The sequence below is a fragment of the Adiantum capillus-veneris genome, chromosome 26 (assembly GCF_014529385.1).
Source record: "Adiantum capillus-veneris isolate H3 chromosome 26, ASM1452938v2, whole genome shotgun sequence".
In the NCBI taxonomy this organism is placed as follows: Eukaryota; Viridiplantae; Streptophyta; class Polypodiopsida; order Polypodiales; family Pteridaceae; genus Adiantum; species Adiantum capillus-veneris.
Genome location: NC_140956.1, coordinates 59,916,398 through 59,936,851, shown reverse-complemented (window position 1 = coordinate 59,936,851; position 20,454 = coordinate 59,916,398). Strand labels below are relative to the sequence as shown.

At 44.6% G+C, this 20,454-nt stretch overlaps 1 protein-coding gene across 5 annotated transcripts in view; it reads right to left on the bottom strand.

Annotated features, from left to right (window-relative positions):
* Positions 1-1,905: 1,905 nt before the first annotated feature.
* LOC147423533 (uncharacterized) overlaps positions 1,906-20,454 on the bottom strand; it is a 49,399-nt gene continuing 30,850 nt past the window's right edge. Inside the window, exons 4-6 of one of the 5 annotated variants that reach the window (XM_086502030.1) lie at positions 3,704-3,766; positions 2,895-3,072; positions 1,906-2,702 (exon numbers count right to left, since the gene is read on the bottom strand). In XM_086502030.1, coding sequence (XP_086358156.1) covers positions 2,370-2,702; positions 2,895-3,072; positions 3,704-3,766 — 574 coding nt within the window. In that variant the 3' untranslated portion in view covers positions 1,906-2,369. Of the gene's footprint in view, positions 2,719-2,894; positions 3,073-3,689; positions 3,767-20,454 lie in introns of those variants that run through there. The other 4 variants (XM_086502028.1, XM_086502029.1, XM_086502031.1 and 1 more) reach the window with 4 other exon arrangements.

The window sequence follows — 20,454 nt, the reverse complement described above, 5'->3', positions numbered from 1 at the left end:
CAAAGAAACACAAGAAGATTTAAAAATTTTCTCATGTAGAAAAACGGAGTCTTTTCCAGTGTTTTTCATACAATGAATAACATCATGAGCTTCTATTGGAGAGGCACCGCATACCCAGCTAGGTACGATTGGGGGCAGGGGACCACCGCCCTCCCCACTGGGCCGACGGTCCCCTGCCCCCAATCGTACCTAGCTAGGTATGCAGTGCCTCCCTCACAGAAGCTCATGATGTTGAGGTAAGTCACAATGTGGGAATTATTGTGAGAATTTGTCCAAAATTTCTTGTGAAAGGAGGCAAGGGAGTTGGAGATGCTAGATGTCGCACTCTCTCTGATGACGAACAACACGAGGGTGTAGTGGGCAGAAACGACTCATAGTGAAAGCACTCATGCGAGCTCGATGGCGGATTGTCAGGTGAAAATGAACGCCTTTATAGGGACAAAGCACTCTGAGGGCATCTCTAAAGATGTTACCTAATAGAAATAGCACCTAACTACTAAGCTAGGTAGTATGTCCCATGTTAAAACCTCTTAGAAATGCAATTTTAAAGGCTTCTCATGCACAAATAATCGACAGGAGTCAATCGTAATTAGGTGCTATTTCTATTAGATAGCATCTTTACACATTCCCTCGTGCTTTGTCCCCTTGTATTTCATATCTAAAACTAACAATTCATCATCGAACTTACAATGAGTGCTTTCATTAGGTGTGTCCAGTCTCAAAAAAATAAAAATCCTTTCAAAACATATTAAGTGCATAAGTGAATGGTGAGTTTAGGAAATGAAAAGACAGATGAAGGTGAAAAGTCAAAAGACAAATGAAAGTGGAAAGACAAAACCTTTTGTGTCCATATAAATAGGTGTTTCTATGCTCTTCATTTTTCCTTTAACGTTTTCTTTTAAGTTCTCTTGTGTTTTCCTCTCTCTCTCTCTCTCTCTCTCTCTCTCTCTCTCAATCAATATGTTGTATTCATCTTTCTTAGATAATATTGTTGCAAATCTATGTGCTTCGTCATTGCCTGTCATTACGTGCTATAGATTAACACATCGTTTTTCTTGTTTTTGAGTGGAATCTTTGAATTATGGGTGGAATCTTTGAATTAGGAGCACCTTTTAATTTTTTGGCCTCCCTGTCAGGGACCCTTGTGCTCTATAAAAATTAACTTGTGGGTTCAAGTCTCTTCATATTTGAGACCTCTAGGTTCTCAAGGGGGAATTCACATGTTTTGTTGCACTTGAGAACATAAGTTGTTCTTCCTCCCGTGAGATAGTTACCGACGAGGATAAAACGGATCTCGATTATCAAAATGGAATAAAGCTTGGAAAATCTTGAACAATCCAACCAAAATAGATACAAGGATATTTTGGGAATTTCTGAAAGAGGCTGAAATTTGGTGGCCCACTCTATTCTCAATGCAAAAGAGTACATTAAGGAATGGGATATTTGTTATAGGAGCAGGCACAAACAACGAGAATTAAATGCCTTACATCTCCATAGCCAAAATAATATGTTGAACAATAGTCCACATGCACAATACACAGTTGGTTTTAAATTTCTTCGATTCAATCTTAATTTTATTCATCAGCTAATTAAGAAGCATGATTCTACATTGCAAATTTTACTTGGCTGATACTTTGGTTGCTCTAGAAGAATACCATGTGAATCCTTCTCCATATCATATAGCACAGAGTCATTATCTTGCTCTTTAAAGCTATGAGTAGGACCCCTAGTTATGTTTATATTGGTATAAATTAATTAAACATAAGCGAAAACAAATTGAAGGGTGAAAGAATTTTAGAAGATGGAAGAGAGAGAGAGAGAGAGAGAGAGAGAGAGAGAGAGAGAGAGAGAGAGAGAGAAGGTCAAAGGTCACCAATATTAACTATATAAGTAGATCTTCATTTTTATAAATAACTAGGCCTTCAAGGTGTTCATTCTTCATTACTTTCCTTTTTCTAGACTTCTACCTCGATCAAAACTTTAAATCTACGCGTGCACGACAAAGGAGAAGAGCGACATAAGCATTGAATGCAATCTCCCCCCATCATCGTTCTTCTGCATGTATTTCTAGATTTGTTGTACCCATTTTTCTAGTCAATCGATCAAAACTTCACCCAACATGAGATATAGATCATGGGAGCATCACTAATTACAACTAAAAAGAGATTAGAACTTTCCACCTTTGTTTCAAGACAATTATTTTCAAGTTTACATAATGATACAAGTAGCTAGGATAACATTTGATGCCCATTTATTGTTTTAGATGATGGTGTTTAGAATTCAATATTCCCATTGCAGTGATCCCCCTCCAATTTTGAGGTAATAACGCTCTCTGTGGTGTACAAAACAGTGCTCATGGTAAAGGTATCCTACAACAATCTATGGATGGCAACATAGCGAACAAGTCTTGTTGTAAGCTTTGTTAGCATGCTAAAATATGCCTTACAGAAGAAGTTAGGTGTATACTTTTTTATATGTGTAATCTCCACTTGCAATGGGTTCTTCAAGCATTCACTGAACCATGCGAGTTTCTCTTGTTTTAGAATGCCCATGTGATTCTTCACCTTATTTACCTTTCGTTCAAGTTTTATGTATAACATGGGACAGTGCATTTTGAAGCATCCGAATTTCTTTGGTAATTGCATGAACAATGTTATCAATCTGAGGAGTATTCTCTGCTCTTTCATGATTATCGACTCGTCCTACATCATGTGAAACCTAGTAAATCATCAAAATTGCTGGTCAACCGAAGCAAGCGTACTCACATGCATGATAAACATGTGTGCATTCACAAGCAATCTACGTATGTATGGCTATGTGTACATACAAATACAAACATACATGTATACGTATATATATACATGAGAGAGAGAATAAACCAAGCTCTTTCTTACCTTTTTGCTAGTTTGAATCCAATCTTTCAATGCAGGAAGCAATGTCATAAGCTTCCTTGGCTCTATTTGTGCAGCTTGCGCTTTTTGTAGACCCAATTGGAGCTCGTAGAGGTGAGCTTTCGCTTCTTTCTCCCTGAGGCGGCAATCAACAATGTCTTGCTCCTTCCTTGCAAGCTCACTACAAAACATGAAAAATGAAAACATAATGGTCACAACAATTTGATAAAAGAATCCACTTTCAATACTATTAAAATTTGAACTATTAGAGACCAAAGTTTCAGTTCCTCCCATTTGTTATTTTTCGACCTTCAAGCAGTACTCTATCTAAGTGATCTCTTTTCTCCAGAATTGCCTTGTATATGTATATGGCATTGCAGGTGATCAGAAGTGGAGGCGGACCGGAGTCAGGGTGTCCACTGGATTGGAGGGTAGTCCATGTCATCACTGCATCTTCCACTGTCTATTCTAACAACTCCACCTGGCATGTCTTCGCAAGTACATTTTGTGCGAATCGGATTGCAGGACACTCAGCACAGTTCAATAGAGTATGAGGCTTGATTGTGAAGTTGTAGATGTTGCTCGGAGTCATGGGGAAGAGCAAACAGTTCTATATGTAAGTTGTTCCATAGACCAGTTTCCACCTCTAGTAGACGCCAATTAATCTCTCTCTCTCTCTCTCTCTCTCTCTCTCTCTCTCTCTCTCTCTCTCTCTCTCTCTCTCTCTCTGTGTGGCAATGGCTTTTCCCATACTGGCTTTAGCCTCGTGCACGTGCATCCTTGTGTAGGGTCACTGACCTGCGAAAAATTACCTTTGGAGATAGTTGACTCTGCTCAGAGCATCATCTAAACTTCTGCGCTGCAGATCGAATTGCCTGCAAAAGAATGAGCTCACTATTATTGCAGCGTAGCAATGCAACCAAATTAAGGACAAAATAGTCTCCACTACTAGGACAAAAATAGTCTGCAGCAAAAATAGTCTCCACTACTAGGACAAATGACTTTTTAAGCTGAAGTAAATCTTTTTTAAACAAAAGAATTGGAAAAACCTGATATACTAGGGCATCAACATTCAAAACAGTTTGTTTTTATCAAACTTATGTAAAGAGGCAAAAGTTATCCCCATACTAGCCCTGAAGTAAACAACTTAGAGTTGTGGGAAAGGGAAGCGCAGAAACAGAAACAGAAGCGGAAACGCCAAAGTTTTTGAGGATTGAAACAGGGAAACGTCATATCGGCAAGGGTGTGCTACTATCAATGTTTCAACAAGGAGAGAGATCCTCTTCTACTTCAATACATGGATCACACAAGGCACCCCATTTACATGAAGGGGATACAACAGCCCTATTCGTTGTTGCCTGCATCTGATGGACTGCAAGGTTCGCTCAGGTGTGCGTCCTTTTACGTTGAAATGAACCTTACTCAGCTCAAGTAACCCGAAACTCCGTGTTTCATTTCTGAAACGTCTTGAAGCACCAAGTGGCAGCCGTTTCAAAAATCTTGAAACGTTTCGGAATGGGAAACGCGTTTTGGGAGGTCAATCTGGTGTTTGGTGTTTCCCACATCCCAAGGGGGCATTTCGGGGTGTTCCCCACAACTGTGAAATGACTATAAAGCTGAAATTTGGCATGCTTTATTTATCAAATTAACAATGCCCTGAAAAAAGAAGAAGCAATAATGCTTTCAATGGAGCAGCAAAGAGTAAGTGCGTCTACGCTTGAATTGTCTTGTTTGGTGGCAGAAATTTGAAGTGCCAACAGTCAGCCCATTGAGCCTGAACTTGTTGTCTTCTCTTTGGACAATTTCCCGAGGCCCCTCCCCCTCGCCTCTAATTGACACCCTCAGTTTTTAGAGGGGATCTACAGTTAAAAATCGGCGTCGCTTATCGGCGAAGATCACAATTGTTGATCCCAGATGTGAACTTGATGTAAACTGGATGTAAACTCGGACAAATGTGAACTAGTTGTGAACTTGCATGTAAACTAGATGTGAACTCTGCAAAGTCTGTGAACTATAGTATTGTGGTGTAAACTCGATGTGAACCCGAGGTAAACTCGATGTGAACTAAGATCGCAGCAGGCTAGATTTACGCAATATGCTGCTACCATTCTACATGCTTATCAAAACACGTGTAATATCGTAGTGGTAACGCATTGGTCTTGGGACGGGTTGGTTGTGAGGTCGAATCCTACCCAATTTATTTTTTCCTCTCAATGAATCAACGGTCCACGATCAACAATGATCTGGAACCGTAGATCCCCTCTAAAAATTGAGGGTGTCAAATAGAGACGTGGGCCCCTCCCCCCAAAATTCCCACACTTAGCGTGCAGTCAGACTGCACAAAGCCCCACCCATTCCATGCCTTTGTCCAGCTCTATCTCATTTCACATTAGAGAAGAGCAACACACTTTAAAGAGGAAGGACCTATTGAGCGAAGTTGACGCTCCCTGCTGCTGCCCGCACCCCCCTCGCCATCGCTATCCTTCCCCCTCGCGTCCCCGCCCCCCCCCCCCCGCCTCGGGCGCACTGCCATCCAGCCCACCCCAGCGTGCTGCTCCCTGCATGTAAACCCCTGCCCGCTCACAGTGTGCTGCCCTCTGCCCACCCTTCGCATTGCCCCCAAATCCCCCCCCCCCCCCCCGCCCGTCTGCTGCTCTCCCTTCTTCTCCATAAGAGGAGTTGGAGGACCCTTATCCGCCTTCCGACCCTCATCCTTTGCTTTCTTCCCGTCCTCATTCATCGACACAGCAGCAGACACTGATGGAGGATTCTGCTCCGCCACAAAGGGACTATTTGAGACCTCCGAGATGGCGTCAAAGGTCATTGCGATGAGCCCTCTGGCTATTCGAGCAGCCACAGCTCATTTTCGACAATGGCGCCATGGCTTCGATCTGGCTTCCGATGCTCTTGTCGAGGAGGTAGACCTCCACATTTCGGTCTGTTTCCCTGGCCTGAGAAGAGAGCACCTCCCGCTACTTTCCAAGATAGGTTCCGAGATTGGGATTGTCTTGGAGACAACGCGCACAGCAACTTCCGTTGCTGTCAAGGCAGCAGACATACCTTTAGTACGTGTTCTGGTTCGCGACACCCACACCTTGCGGAAGGCCATTTTACTACCTCGGGTGAGTGGCAGTTGGCTCCAGAATCAGTGCTTCATTCGTTGGCAGATGGGCCACCTTGCGAAGGCCTATCCACGGAGAAGGGCCAGACACTAGCCAGGCTCAGCACGCAGAGACACAAGGAGCACAAGCGGACACCTCCTCCCGGACAGGTGCCCAGGCAGAGGAGGGCTGGCAGCAGGTTCTTGGTCGACTTCGCTGGGACCACCATGCCAGTTGGCGCCCCTGGTGGTCGGCTTGCACGAGGCCAGCAGCAGTGGGTTCCCACAGGGAACGTTTCAACCCTCTACAGTTTGATGAGCCCACGGATACTCCTTCCACCTCAGCTTCGCCACTGACAGCCCCTCCCTCCTCCCTCTCCGCTTACCATCCCCCCATCCCTCCTGTTGGATGAGCCTGCAGATACTCCTTCCACCTCAGCTTCGCCACTGACAGCCCCTTCCTCCTCCCTCTACGCTTACCATCCCCACATCCCTCCCGCTACCGCCTCTCCCATCCCTCCCGCTAGTCCCCTCGCTCCGCCGTCTGCTCCCTCCCATACCCCAATAGCGACCCAGGGGATAGGTCCTTCTTTGGCAACTCGGAGGTCTCTTGACAGTGCATTTGCAACGAGCCACTTGGCACAAGAGGAGCATCCATACCTGTGGATGCCCCTATTGTTACACGCATCGCCTTTTGCGGCAGTCCCTCGTGGGCTAACCAGTTTTAACATTCGTCGGCGTTGGGACTTCTCCGACTACGACTTCACACGATTCCTCGACGACTCTTCTCCCAACCTTGAGGCGGCTTGCTTCAGAATCCATGTACTGTTTCTACCAGCTAGAGGGGCAGAGGCCCTAGACACGGCTGTTGCTTTCTCCTTTCGAATGTGTGGCAAGGATCAGACTGAGTGGACTATGGATACAATGATGGACTGGCTTCGAGTTCAAGCTCTCGAGTTCTCTCACCACACGGGAGACTTGGGGGTGACAGATTGGATACAAACTCTATGGTCGTTGGCCAAGTTCTCCGTGACACCACCAACGGTGACCAGATACAACAAGATGTAGGCACATTGTGTTACACTTTTTTGCCGACACGCAGAGTGCACCCTGCTATGTATATGTTTATGATTACTCCTAGACAGAGGATGCAGCACACAAATGCCGAGTGTGGACATGGGTCCGACAGACACTCCAAACACGATTTTGTCCAAGTCGCTCAGATGCAAATTACTCCCCATCCAAGCCTGCCTCGAAGATTGCGAGACTCGCTACGATGACAACATCGACCTACTCTCATTGACCTCATGAGGATAGTCTCATGGAATGTGTAGGGTTAGGTGGACCTTAGTTTGTACGCCAGAGAGGTAGACTCAAACAGGAGCCCCAAAGATGCCTTGTGGGTGGAGCGATTGATATGCTTATGCTCCAAGAGCATCACTTGTGTGAGAGCCGTGTAGGGCGCTGTGGACAGATGTGCGTGGTCGATGTGGGACTTTTTGGTCAGCTGCTTTTGGACCTGGTGGCATTCAGGGAGGTCTATGTATGACTAATGCCTACCAATGACAGGCATCCCAATGGACCCAAGAGGGCGACATAGTTACTGGAGAGTTTTTTGAGATGGTGGGTCTTCACCATGCACAGATCAATGTTCGCCAATTAAGGAGACACCATGGGACGGTTGCCACGGAGCCCGAGGACATACAGGCAGTAACTACTGCCTTCTACCGAGAGCTACTCTTAGCTGAGCCGTAAATCATAGTGCAGGGATGCATGTAGAGAGCAAATGTGGACATAGATACCTTGCCTCGTCACAGAGGAGATGCGACACATGCTTGAGAGGCCTCTCCTGCCAGAGGAGCTTCAGGAGGCTCTCTCACTTGTAGTTGCCCAGGAGAGGATGGTTTGACTCCCAGCTTTTTCTTGGAGTACTAGAAAGTGCTTGGACAGGACCTTTGCAATGCATACCAGAACATTTTGCACATTGGGGAGATTCCACACAGCATAAGCGAGGGTTCATCTTAGGATTTGGATCGTGCTAGCTATGGTGGATGAAAGAGAAACATGGTGCAAGTGTGTGAGTGTGTGTAAGCAAGCTTATCACTCAAGTGAATTAGGTTCCAAGATAGATTAGCTTGGACTCATAAACACAATCTTGAGTATTGACTTAGCTTAGCACAAGCTGACCATAGACAAGCATATAGTGCAAAATGAGTTGTTGTTTATTGATTCAAGAAATGAGCTTTAAGTAGCTCTACAACCTTGCTCCACACTATGTGGGATAAATCCACTCTCCTCTCCTTGACTCACACCTTAGGACAAAGCTCACACTTTACAATCCTCCCCTTGAGGTTTGGACTAAGACAAGATATTGAAGATGCACGATCCACACAGGCTAACAAAATCCACACAGGATGGTGATATCCACACAGGAAAGTAAAGTCCACAAAGGATGGTGATATCCACACAGGATGGTAAAATCCACACAAGAACAATCCACAAAGGATGGTGATGTCCACACAAGATGATAAGCTGGTATCCACACAGGAAAAAGTCCTCCCCTACAAGTAGAGAGTCTGCATCTTCAAAATGGGTCTTCCCAAACGCTACCTTCGTCTTCGTCCTTTTTCTCTTCTACTATGTGAGCTGATCCTCTGTCAGGTCTCTTGCCTTCGTTGCTTCTGGTGTTGCTTCTACTACTGCTGCTTTCTCCATTGCTACTGCCTCCACTTGAGTAGCACCGAGAAGGAGGGTGTCGCTTCCTACCACATTTGTTGCAAGATTTGTTTGTGTAGCAATCTTTCGCTACGTGTCCCATTCTTCCACATTCATAACACTTTCGTCCGTTTGTCGATGTTGATGGCGAATATCTTCCCCTTGAAGATGTTGCGATGAAAACTCCTCCAGATGGGGTAAGTGAACCTCTTTGCTTTCTTTCTTCTGCTTGGACTGAGTTGATGACATCTTGAAATGGTGGTGCTGGTTCTTTTTCTTCAAGAATTGTGACTAAGTGGTCATAAAAATTTGTAAAGCTGTCATTTAAGACTAACTTTGCTTCTTTTGGCTCAAGCTCCAAAGTTACTTTCTAGGACATGCCAAGCTTCATGTGCATGCTTACATTCATCTATGAAATGCACATAGTTATCATGCAAAGAAGTGATGATAATTCCCAATGCTTGTTCGTCTTTGGCCAAACTTTGTGCACTTGCTATGAGTGTAGATGCCCTAGTGTGCACTCCATCGGGTTCGGCTTGTTGCTCGAGGGCAGTGCTAATGACAGACCACAAACATTTTTTCATAAGATAGCCTCTTAATTTTGTTTGCCAAGTGTGAAATCCCTCCCCATTGAATTTATCTATTCCCTTGTCTCCCATTTGTGCCAATAGAGGGGTCTTAGCTTAGGAGACTCTCCTAGCTAGTGTCTGCCTCTTTACACGGTGCACAATTGATGATAAAAAATTTAATTTGCAAAATTGTGCTTGGTTGCAATAATTTTAAGGGTTCCTTGTAAGAGAGAGAGAGAGAGAGAGAGAGAGAGATCCCCCCCTTTTTGTGAAGCTCCTCTTCACCGTCACGTCGGTGAAGCCCCTCTTCACAAAAGTCACCTTTGGTCGGGGTTCTTTGATGCCTTTGAGGCTTTGAAAGCTTTAGGGTTTATTTGCTTTGGAAAAGCTCTTGAAGCTTGGCAGGGTCTTTGCTACAATTTGTAGGAAGCAAGACCTTGATCTTGGAGGCTTTGGTGTGCTTGTGAATGGCCTTGACAGCTTTTGGAAAGGATGTATTCGACGCTCATCAGCTGCGAGAAAGAGCCCTTAGCTTTTCTTCAATTCCTTTTGCTTGCTAGCTGCGGTAGCATACCCTAGGCTTAAGGATCTTGCTGCAGTTTGGTGGGAGCAGGGGCTATTAAGGGGCCGTGGGAAGAGCTCATTTTGTGGCTTGGAAGGCTTCAGCAGCGTGGGAAGGGCGGCTTACAAAAGGCTTGAAGTTCTTGCCTTGGAGTTTCGAGGCCGGGAGCAACGCGGGAAGCCGGGTTAGTGCCAATGGGCAAGGCGGGCACGTCGGGCAAGCCGGGCACCTACCGGGCAAGCGCGGGCAGGCGCGGGTAGCTCCACGAACGGGCAGCGGATCTGGGAAGGCGGGGGCAGTCCGGGCAATGATCAGCGCCGAAAAAAAAAAAGCTTCTCAACGTGTGAATGGTCTCCAGCGGACCCGCCAGCACTGCCAAAAGGATTTTGCAATGTCAATTTGACGTCCGCCCGACTTGCCAAGCTGGGTATGCCCAAATTTGAACCTCGGACCCACACGCCAAGAATGAACAACCTATATTGGGCTAGCCAACAAGCCCACGGGCTTCCTTGTGAAGAGGCCTCCGAAAAATAAATTGTTAAGCCGAGCTTGGCAGTCCCTTTCCCACACAAACTCACACACACACCTAAATATAGGCAAAGTTTGAGGATAGCTTTAATGGAGTTCTCGGACTCGGTTTGCAGAGCTTGAAAGCTCTATGCGAAGCTTGCAAGGAAGGCTTCAAGATGGGATGATTGAAGCTTGATAAGTGCAAGATCGGGAAGATTAATTGAAGGTGAAAATCACTAGAAAATTGACACAAAAGTGGCTTAGGAACGCAAAAAATTGGATGCTAATCTTCTCCCTAATCAAACCTATCTAGCCATGGAGGGTAGTGGCCTCTTGGGTGTGCCAAGGACATGCCCACACATAACTAGATTAAGGCCTAATTAGTGAGATGCAACTAATCATGAAGAATGTTAATGGGCCGTGATAATGAAGTGCAAATCGATCTAATGGAGATGCTAATGATTAACACACACTAATGCATAATGAAAATCCTAGCTAGCACACCATGGCTCTGATACCAAATGTTAGGATTTGGATCGTGCTAGCTATGGTGGATGAAAAAGAAACATGGTGCAAGTGTGTGAGTGTGTGTAAGCAAGCTTATCACTCAAGTGAATTAGGTTCCAAGATAGATTAGCTTGGACTCATAAACACAATCTTGAGTATTGACTTAGCTTAGCACAAGCTGACCATAGACAAGCATGTAGTGCAAAATGAGTTGTTGTTTATTGATTCAAGAAATGAGCTTTAAGTAGCTCTACAGCCTTGCTCCACACTGTGGGATAAATCCACTCTCCTCTCCTTGACTCACACCTTAGGACAAAGCTCACACTTTACTTGAGAGCATCATACATGAGAATTCCTAAACCCTAGAAGAAGCAGAACCAGAAGCAGCAGAAGAAAAAAGACAAAAGAAGCAGAAGCACCAGAAGAAGTTTTACAAACTTGCGAAGTCTTGCCGAGCGGCCTATTTTTAAAGACAAGTTCCCACCAACTTACGGAACCCCATCCGATGGGACCTAAGGGTCCTAAAGCCATTAAAATAAAGCGGGACCCAACACACTCAATTGCATAGAGAACTGCTGACGTGGTAGCATTGTACGGACTGCCGCAAATCGCACTGACATGCTGACATGGCAGCTATACGGACGCCGCAATTTACGTTGATGACATGGCAACCGTACGAGTTTCCGCAAAACGCGCTGGCAACTTTGGGCTGTAGCTTTTGAGTCCATATGATTTTAGGACTTGAAGCTTTTCATTGTAACTGCTTTTAGAGGCCAAGGGCTCATTCTCTAGCATGCTTCTGCATAAAGGTGCAAAGGATGGAGTACCGGCAATGTACTAAGTTCAAGCAATATAAAAAAATACCGAAAGGGACGTCATGGTTTGGGGTCAATGCTCTCTTGGGGTGGAACTCCACCACTCCCTGTCTCGAGTGTCGTGCACTCTCTCTCTCTCATTCAATTCAATTGTTATTTTAAGTACTTAAAGTTGTTCAGTCTGTTCTTTTCCGTTGGTATGTGGTGTCCGTCCCCGGTTATTATCCTTGAGTCCCCGGTTATAGTATCCTTGACAACATCTTCACCTTTTGAGAGGCAATCGCCCACCTAATTTTGCTCGCGGGAGGTCGAGTTTGTCACAAGGCGGGCACCACGTGCCAATAGAAAAGAACAGACTGAACAGACTTTTAGCACTTCAATAACAACTGAACTGAAAGAGAGAGACGACACGCGACACAGAGTGGCGGAATTCCACCCCAGAGAGTATTGGCTCCAAACCTTGGCGCCCCTTTCGGTATTTCTTTATATTGCATTATCAAAGTACAAGCCGGTACTCCAGACTCTGCACCTTCTCCAAGAAGCATGCCAGAGAATGAGCCCTAGCCTCATATTTAAAGGCCCTTGGCCTAAAAAGCAGTTTACATGAAAAGCTTTCAAACTCAAAAGCTTCTGGTCCAAAAAGCAGTTTACATGAAAAACTTTCAAACTCAAAAGCTTCTGGTCCAAAAAACAATGTCAAAAGCTGCCAACGTAAATCACGGAAATCCGTACAGCCTGCCACGTCATCATGCCAACGCAATTTTGGAAATCAGCCTACTGCCCTTAGGGTTAGGGTTAGGGTTTTTGCAGTTTTACGGTTAGGGTTTCCATAATTAGGGTTTGCACGTTTTAGGGTTAGGGTTTCCAAAATTAGGGTTTGCAAGTTTTAGGGTTAGGGTTTCCAAAATTAGGGTTTCCAGTATTAGGGTTTCAGCAATTAGGGCTTCTGGCAGAAATTAGGGTTAGGGTTTTCTACACTCGGGCAACCACGTCATCACTCTGTGACACTTCTTCTGTTGCTTGTTCTTCTTAGGGTTTAGGCCCCTCGGCCGATAGCTCTGTTCTTCAATAGGTCGACACGTCAGCAGTTTGTTACAGAGTATGCTTACATGCTCAGTACGATGTTGGGTGCTGTGAAGCTAAGGGGGACAGCAACGAAGGAGAATAACCATTGCAAGAGGGCATGCAGAGCAAGGAAGCGACAGAGAGAGAAGAGCAGCATATCGACAACAAAAAGAACCACGCTATATTGATATTGATTATTGAAAGCCTTACTATAAGTGACCAAACTAACAATAGCCACTACTTTTGAGCATGCAAACTCCACAATTACCGTAGCGCATCAGTTTGTTGATAGGGAGTGTTTCCCACAAGTTAGATGGCCATGAGTACCAAGGCTTGAAAACCCAACAATCTCCCCCTGAAGCCCAAACATAGTCACACGAAACGGCGTTTCAAGGAGGGGAAACGGGAATGGAGTTTCGGACCGACCGAAACGGCATTTCGGGATGTCATTTTTTTTAAGGTTCTTGAGCATGATTTGTTTTTTGTTCTTTAGCATGATCATTCACATTATGGACTACTATTTTGATTATGGGCCATACCTTATGTTTTTAGTGATTTAAGTGATATGTATTAGACATATTAGGACTCTCACCTTTGATCGTGTTTTATGACATTGATGTTTTGGATGTCATGGCTCTTGACATTTTGACATCTCACATGTTACAAACTTACATGTATCATGTGTGATTGTATCTTGGTTTGACTCGTCACACCATGAAGTACTAAGTTCTGGTTTGAAAACAGTCTATGAGGTGGTAAACTGTAAACTTGTAACTAGTAGGTTTACCGTTTCTGTGTTTGACCATTAAGTTTGAAACCTTTGAATTAGGTCTTCTCATTTTTCAATTATGAATACAACTATGGCCCCTCCTAGGCTACTTGTTTTATGAAATACATTGTTTACAAATTGAAAAGAAATGCCGTCTCTTAACCGTTTCTGCCTCGGGAGAAACTCCAAAACACCGGTTTTTCCGTTTCCGATTCTCCCGTTTCCGTTTCAGGTGGTGACTATGAGCCCAAACCACTAACAATGGGTTGAGAACAGACCATGGCACAGTTCAACCACCTAAAACATTGAGTAGAAGCACACCCCCCCCCCCCCCCCCCCCACCTTGACAACAACACGGGGTGTGTGTACTTCCCACGGACAACAATCAAAGTGGGGACAACAAGAACTCGACCAAACAGATGGAAGGTCTTACCACTTTTATCTTGTGGCAGTATCTATAACCCGTAAAATTTTGACAGGGCAATAATTGACAATTGACAACCTAAAACAAGGCTTTGACAAAACATAGCAAACCCAGAACAAATCTATGACATTGAACAGGTAAAAAACAATCTTGAACTTTGCATATGTTGATGATGGAAGGTCTTACCACTTTTATCTTGTGGCAGTATCTATAACCCGTAAAATTTTGACAAGGCAATAATTGACAATTGACAACCTAAAACAAGGCTTTGACAAAACATAGACAAACCCAGAACAAATCTATGACATTGAACGGGTAAAAAACAATCTTGAACTTTGCATATGTTCATGACCGGTTTCTTGAAACAAATATTCTCTGTACTTGTGGTTGTCGTTGTATTCAAGCATGTCGTAATTCTTGACATACATAAACGTGAAAATCGTCGGCATGCTTTGGAAGTGGGATAATCGAAGTTCATCTTGAAAGGTTGCAGCTTGAACCCTTGGAACATGCAATTGCATGCGATTTTCGAAAGTTTGAAACGAGCAAAGGCAATAACGGATTTACTAAACTGCTCTTTTCGCAAATTGAAGAAAAATTAACCCTTTTTATCACCACACTTGAAGCCGTTTAACCTCCAAAAGGTATCATTGCCACCAATATGCAGATGCAGCCATTTTGAAATGCCTTCTCGCCGGCCTTGACATTTTTGTTACCGTTTAGTAGCATTTTGATAAGTTTCTCGTTGACTAGCCTTGCTAACTTGCACGCTGTCACAAGACGGGCACCACGTGCCAATAGAAAAGAACAGACTGAACAGACCTTTAGCACTTCAATAAAAACAAAACTGAGAGAGAGAGAGAGACGACACGCGACACGGAGTGGCGGAATTCCACCCCAGAGAGTATTGGCCCCAAACCTTGGCGCCCCTTTCGGTATTTCTTTATAGTGCATCAACACAGTACAAGCCGGTACTCCAGACCTTCTCCAAGAAGCATGCCAGAGAATGAGCCCTAACCTCATATTTAAAGACCCTTGGCCTAAAAAGCAATTACAATGAAAAGCCTTCAAACTCAAAAGCATCTGGTCTAAAAGCAAAGCCAAAAAGCTACCAACGTAAATCACGGAAATCCGTACAGTTGCCACGTCATCAACCAACGCAAAACGCGGAAATCCGTACAGCTTGCCACGTCATCATGCCAACGCAATTTTCGAAAATCTGCAACGTCATCAGTTTTTGTGTGTGTGCAGGTCTTGCTTTATTTTAATCCTTTTGTCACTTGGGGCCCCATCGGACGGGGTCCCCATAAGTTGGGAGGACTTCTTTTGTTACTTATTCTTCTTAGGGTTTAGGCCCCTCGGCCGACATCTGCAAGTTGGCTCCATTCTTTAGGGCTTTGACACGTCAATAGTTTGTTACATCTCCCCTTCTTGAAAGAGAGTAATCGTCCGCAATTACAGCTAAAAAGGTCTAGGCCATGAGATATAGAGGGCTTTTACAACCAAACACCCCCCAGACCGCAGTCTGCGTCGTTTGGAGGTGCTGAGACTAACCATTGCTCAGACTTCTTAATACTCCCCCTGTAAATAACCATGCAGGTCCGGGCCATGAGTAACAACAACAATACTCCCCCCGTAAATAACCACAAGGGTCCGGGCCATGAGTAAAAACAACACTTTTCAATCATTCAATACTCCCCCCGAAAATAACCACCACAAGGGTCCGGGCCATGAGTATGAACAAGCATTCTCAAACATCTTTTTTCACTACTCTACCCGGGAGTAAAATCACCAATCATTGAAACCAGTATTAAAACCAGAGTCAAACAATTCAAATCGGCACCAAGACAGGTTCAAAACAAATACCATCCATTTCAAACAAAGCTTCAAACAATACTTTCTCAAACAAAGTTCAAAAGTATCTAACTATAGAACAACTAGAGAGTTCATTCAAGATTTTGTTCGGACAACCGAACTTTGAGGACGACTGGCTTGCCCTTCTGCATCACGGTGATGGTTCGGTTCCGAACTTGGAGAGTCGCATCGTTCTTGTCATGCCAAGGCATGCCTAATAGAACGTCACAATTGCCCAACTTCATAATGTGGAAATCTGCTTTTCCATGATAATCTTGGATAGTCACTGGAAGAGCACCAATGAGTGGTACCACTTTCTGAGTTTGCCCTGTGGCTAGTTCAGCTTCAATTTCTCCACCCTCTACATCATAATCAAAGTCCATCTGCTTCAAGAATTGTGGATGGATGAAGTTCTCTGTAGCTCTTGGGTCAAAGAAAATTAGGGCTTTCAAACCGTTGACTTTGCCATATGCTCGACACAATTCATTTGTACTTTCAAGGCGTATGCCACAGATGTCAGGTACTAATCCAATTGCCGGTTTAGCTCATTTGGCTGGAGATGGTCCTAGGTTTCTGTCAACCGTCGACGCGGGAGTCGGCTCCGCAAGTCTGTCAGTGCGTTGGGAACAACCAAAATAGTTATGTCCTCTTTGAAAGCATCTAAAACATCAGCCTTCTTGTAGTAAGGTGTCTCGTTGTTGAGGTGTCAAACGAGGCCTTTGTGGTTGACTTTCACGAGACTCTCGAGAATTTGTTGGTTGTTGCCGAGTGTTGTGGTTATTGGCCGGAGATTCTTCTGTGGTAAACTCTAGCTTTCCCTTCATCAGTTTGTAGCCGACCGCGGCATGGTCCATAAGTTCTTGCATGGTAGAGACTTGCTTGGATAGACAATATTCCTGCAATGGTGATGGTAGTCCAATGGTGTATCGCTCACACTAGGCCTCCAAGGGAACAGATCTAAAAAAAAGACACCGGAAGGTACACGTCGAGAAACCTTTGGTTATATTCGTCCATGGTTTCAGTGGCAAGCATTTTCAAGTTGCCCCACTTTGCCAAAATCCGGACTTCAAACATCGAAGTCATGTAACTACGTGCAAAAATTGTCTTGAAAGCTTGCCAGGTCCTTGGAGCATGTTGTTGTGTCGCGATTGAACTCCACCATTGCATAGCATTATCTTTAAGAAATCCCGCTGCTCGAGAAATCTTGGATTCTTCTGTTTAGTTCCCCAAAGCATAGATGTTGTCGAATTGCTGTAGGAACTGCAATGCTTTCTTGCGATCTTTCACCCCGGAAAAAGTGAAAAATTTGACTGTCATGCCATCATCTTTGAAATCTTTGGGTTGGTGACGCATATCCCGGGTATGGATAATAAGGGTATCCATATGGGCTCCAACCATTGTAGCCTGGTGGCGGTGGTGGTGGAGGTGGGGGCAATGGCGTGGCAAAGGCGATTGTGTCACAAAGTGATGACGTAGCTGCTCGAGAGGAAACCCTGACTGCTGCTGAAAACCCTGATTCTGAAAACCCTAACCCTAAAGTCCGCCAGAAACCCTAACCCTAACCCTAAAACCTACAAACCCTAAAAACTGCCAAAAACCCTAACCCTAACCCTAACCACTAGGACAGTAGGCTGAATCCCGAAAATGCGTTGATATCATAACGTGGGCAAATTCCGTAAATTGTGGCACATGCTGCGTGAGATTTCTTTTGTGGCAACTTGCTTTTCTCTACGCAAGTATGAGAAAGAGAGAGAGAAAGAGAAGTCTTTTGCTTTATTTGAAAACTCAAGAGAGTTTGAGAGAGAAGAGAGAGCCTTTGCTTTTAGTTAGGCTTTTGATTATGATACTGATTTGTTCTTGACTTCTTTTGAGTGCAGAAACTGATAGACGAAATGATTGCCGCATTTTGGTCTGATTGATCTCGAATAGACATGGTTGCAATAGGGGTTAGTCAATCGGACATCGATGAGGTCCCGATTGGATCTAGATGCGATTGCTAGCTACATTGCCGATAAATCATGGTCTAAGATCCGAATGAATGTTGGATGTCTAGTGATGTCCTGTGATGTCTTGTGATGTGACTGTCGATTGGTACATGTGCTAGATGTGTGTTCCTAGTACGTAGGAACTAACAGTCAGTGTCTGCTAAGACGGTTTATGGCCTCTGTCTGTTTTGCAGGCGTAATCGAGGGCGATTACAATGCTTTCAAGAGGGGAATATGTCACAAAGTGATGACGTGGCTGCTCGAGACGAAACCCTGACTGCTGCTGAAAACCCTGATTCTGGAAACCCTAACCCTAAAACCTGCAAACCCTAAAATCTGCCAAAAACCCTAACCCTAAAATCTGCAAACCATAAAAACTGCCAAAAACCCTAACCCTAACCCTAGGGCAGCAGGTTGAATCCCGGAAGATGATGTGGCTGCTCGAGAGGAAACCCTGACTGCTGCTGAAAACCCTGATTCTGGAAACCCTAACCCTAAAACCTGCAAACCCTAAAATCTGCCAAAAACCCTAACCCTAAAATCTGCAAACCCTAAAAACTGCCAAAAACCCTAACCCTAACCCTAGGGCAGCAGGTTGAATCCCGGAAATGCGCTGATATGATAACGTGGGCAAATTCCGTAAATTACGGCGCATGCTGCGTGAGATTGCTTGAAGCCGTTTAACCTCCAAAAGGTATCATTGCCACCAATATGCAGATGCAGCCATTTTGAAATGCCTTCTCGCCGGCCTTGACATTTTTGTTACCGTTTAGTAGCATTTTGATAAGTTTCTCGTTGACTAGCCTTGCTAACTTGCACGCTGTCACAAGACGGGCACCACGTGCCAATAGAAAAGAACAGACTGAACAGACCTTTAGCACTTCAATAAAAACAAAACTGAGAGAGAGAGAGAGACGACACGCGACACGGAGTGGCGGAATTCCACCCCAGAGAGTATTGGCCCCAAACCTTGGCGCCCCTTTCGGTATTTCTTTATAGTGCATCAACACAGTACAAGCCGGTACTCCAGACCTTCTCCAAGAAGCATGCCAGAGAATGAGCCCTAACCTCATATTTAAAGACCCTTGGCCTAAAAAGCAATTACAATGAAAAGCCTTCAAACTCAAAAGCATCTGGTCTAAAAGCAAAGCCAAAAAGCTACCAACGTAAATCACGGAAATCCGTACAGTTGCCACGTCATCAACCAACGCAAAACGCGGAAATCCGTACAGCTTGCCACGTCATCATGCCAACGCAATTTTCGAAAATCTGCAACGTCATCAGTTTTTGTGTGTGTGCAGGTCTTGCTTTATTTTAATCCTTTTGTCACTTGGGGCCCCATCGGACGGGGTCCCCATAAGTTGGGAGGACTTCTTTTGTTACTTATTCTTCTTAGGGTTTAGGCCCCTCGGCCGACATCTGCAAGTTGGCTCCATTCTTTAGGGCTTTGACACGTCAATAGTTTGTTACATCTCCCCTTCTTGAAAGAGAGTAATCGTCCGCAATTACAGCTAAAAAGGTCTAGGCCATGAGATATAGAGGGCTTTTACAACCAAACACCCCCCAGACCGCAGTCTGCGTCGTTTGGAGGTGCTGAGACTAACCATTGCTCAGACTTCTTAATACTCCCCCTGTAAATAACCATGCAGGTCCGGGCCATGAGTAACAACAACAATACTCCCCCCGTAAATAACCACAAGGGTCCGGGCCATGAGTAAAAACAACACTTTTCAATCATTCAATACTCCCCCCGAAAATAACCACCACAAGGGTCCGGGCCATGAGTATGAACAAGCATTCTCAAACATCTTTTTTCACTACTCTACCCGGGAGTAAAATCACCAATCATTGAAACCAGTATTAAAACCAGAGTCAAACAATTCAAATCGGCACCAAGACAGGTTCAAAACAAATACCATCCATTTCAAACAAAGCTTCAAACAATACTTTCTCAAACAAAGTTCAAAAGTATCTAACTATAGAACAACTAGAGAGTTCATTCAAGATTTTGTTCGGACAACCGAACTTTGAGGACGACTGGCTTGCCCTTCTGCATCACGGTGATGGTTCGGTTCCGAACTTGGAGAGTCGCATCGTTCTTGTCATGCCAAGGCATGCCTAATAGAACGTCACAATTGCCCAACTTCATAATGTGGAAATCTGCTTTTCCATGATAATCTTGGATAGTCACTGGAAGAGCACCAATGAGTGGTACCACTTTCTGAGTTTGCCCTGTGGCTAGTTCAGCTTCAATTTCTCCACCCTCTACATCATAATCAAAGTCCATCTGCTTCAAGAATTGTGGATGGATGAAGTTCTCTGTAGCTCTTGGGTCAAAGAAAATTAGGGCTTTCAAACCGTTGACTTTGCCATATGCTCGACACAATTCATTTGTACTTTCAAGGCGTATGCCACAGATGTCAGGTACTAATCCAATTGCCGGTTTAGCTCATTTGGCTGGAGATGGTCCTAGGTTTCTGTCAACCGTCGACGCGGGAGTCGGCTCCGCAAGTCTGTCAGTGCGTTGGGAACAACCAAAATAGTTATGTCCTCTTTGAAAGCATCTAAAACATCAGCCTTCTTGTAGTAAGGTGTCTCGTTGTTGAGGTGTCAAACGAGGCCTTTGTGGTTGACTTTCACGAGACTCTCGAGAATTTGTTGGTTGTTGCCGAGTGTTGTGGTTATTGG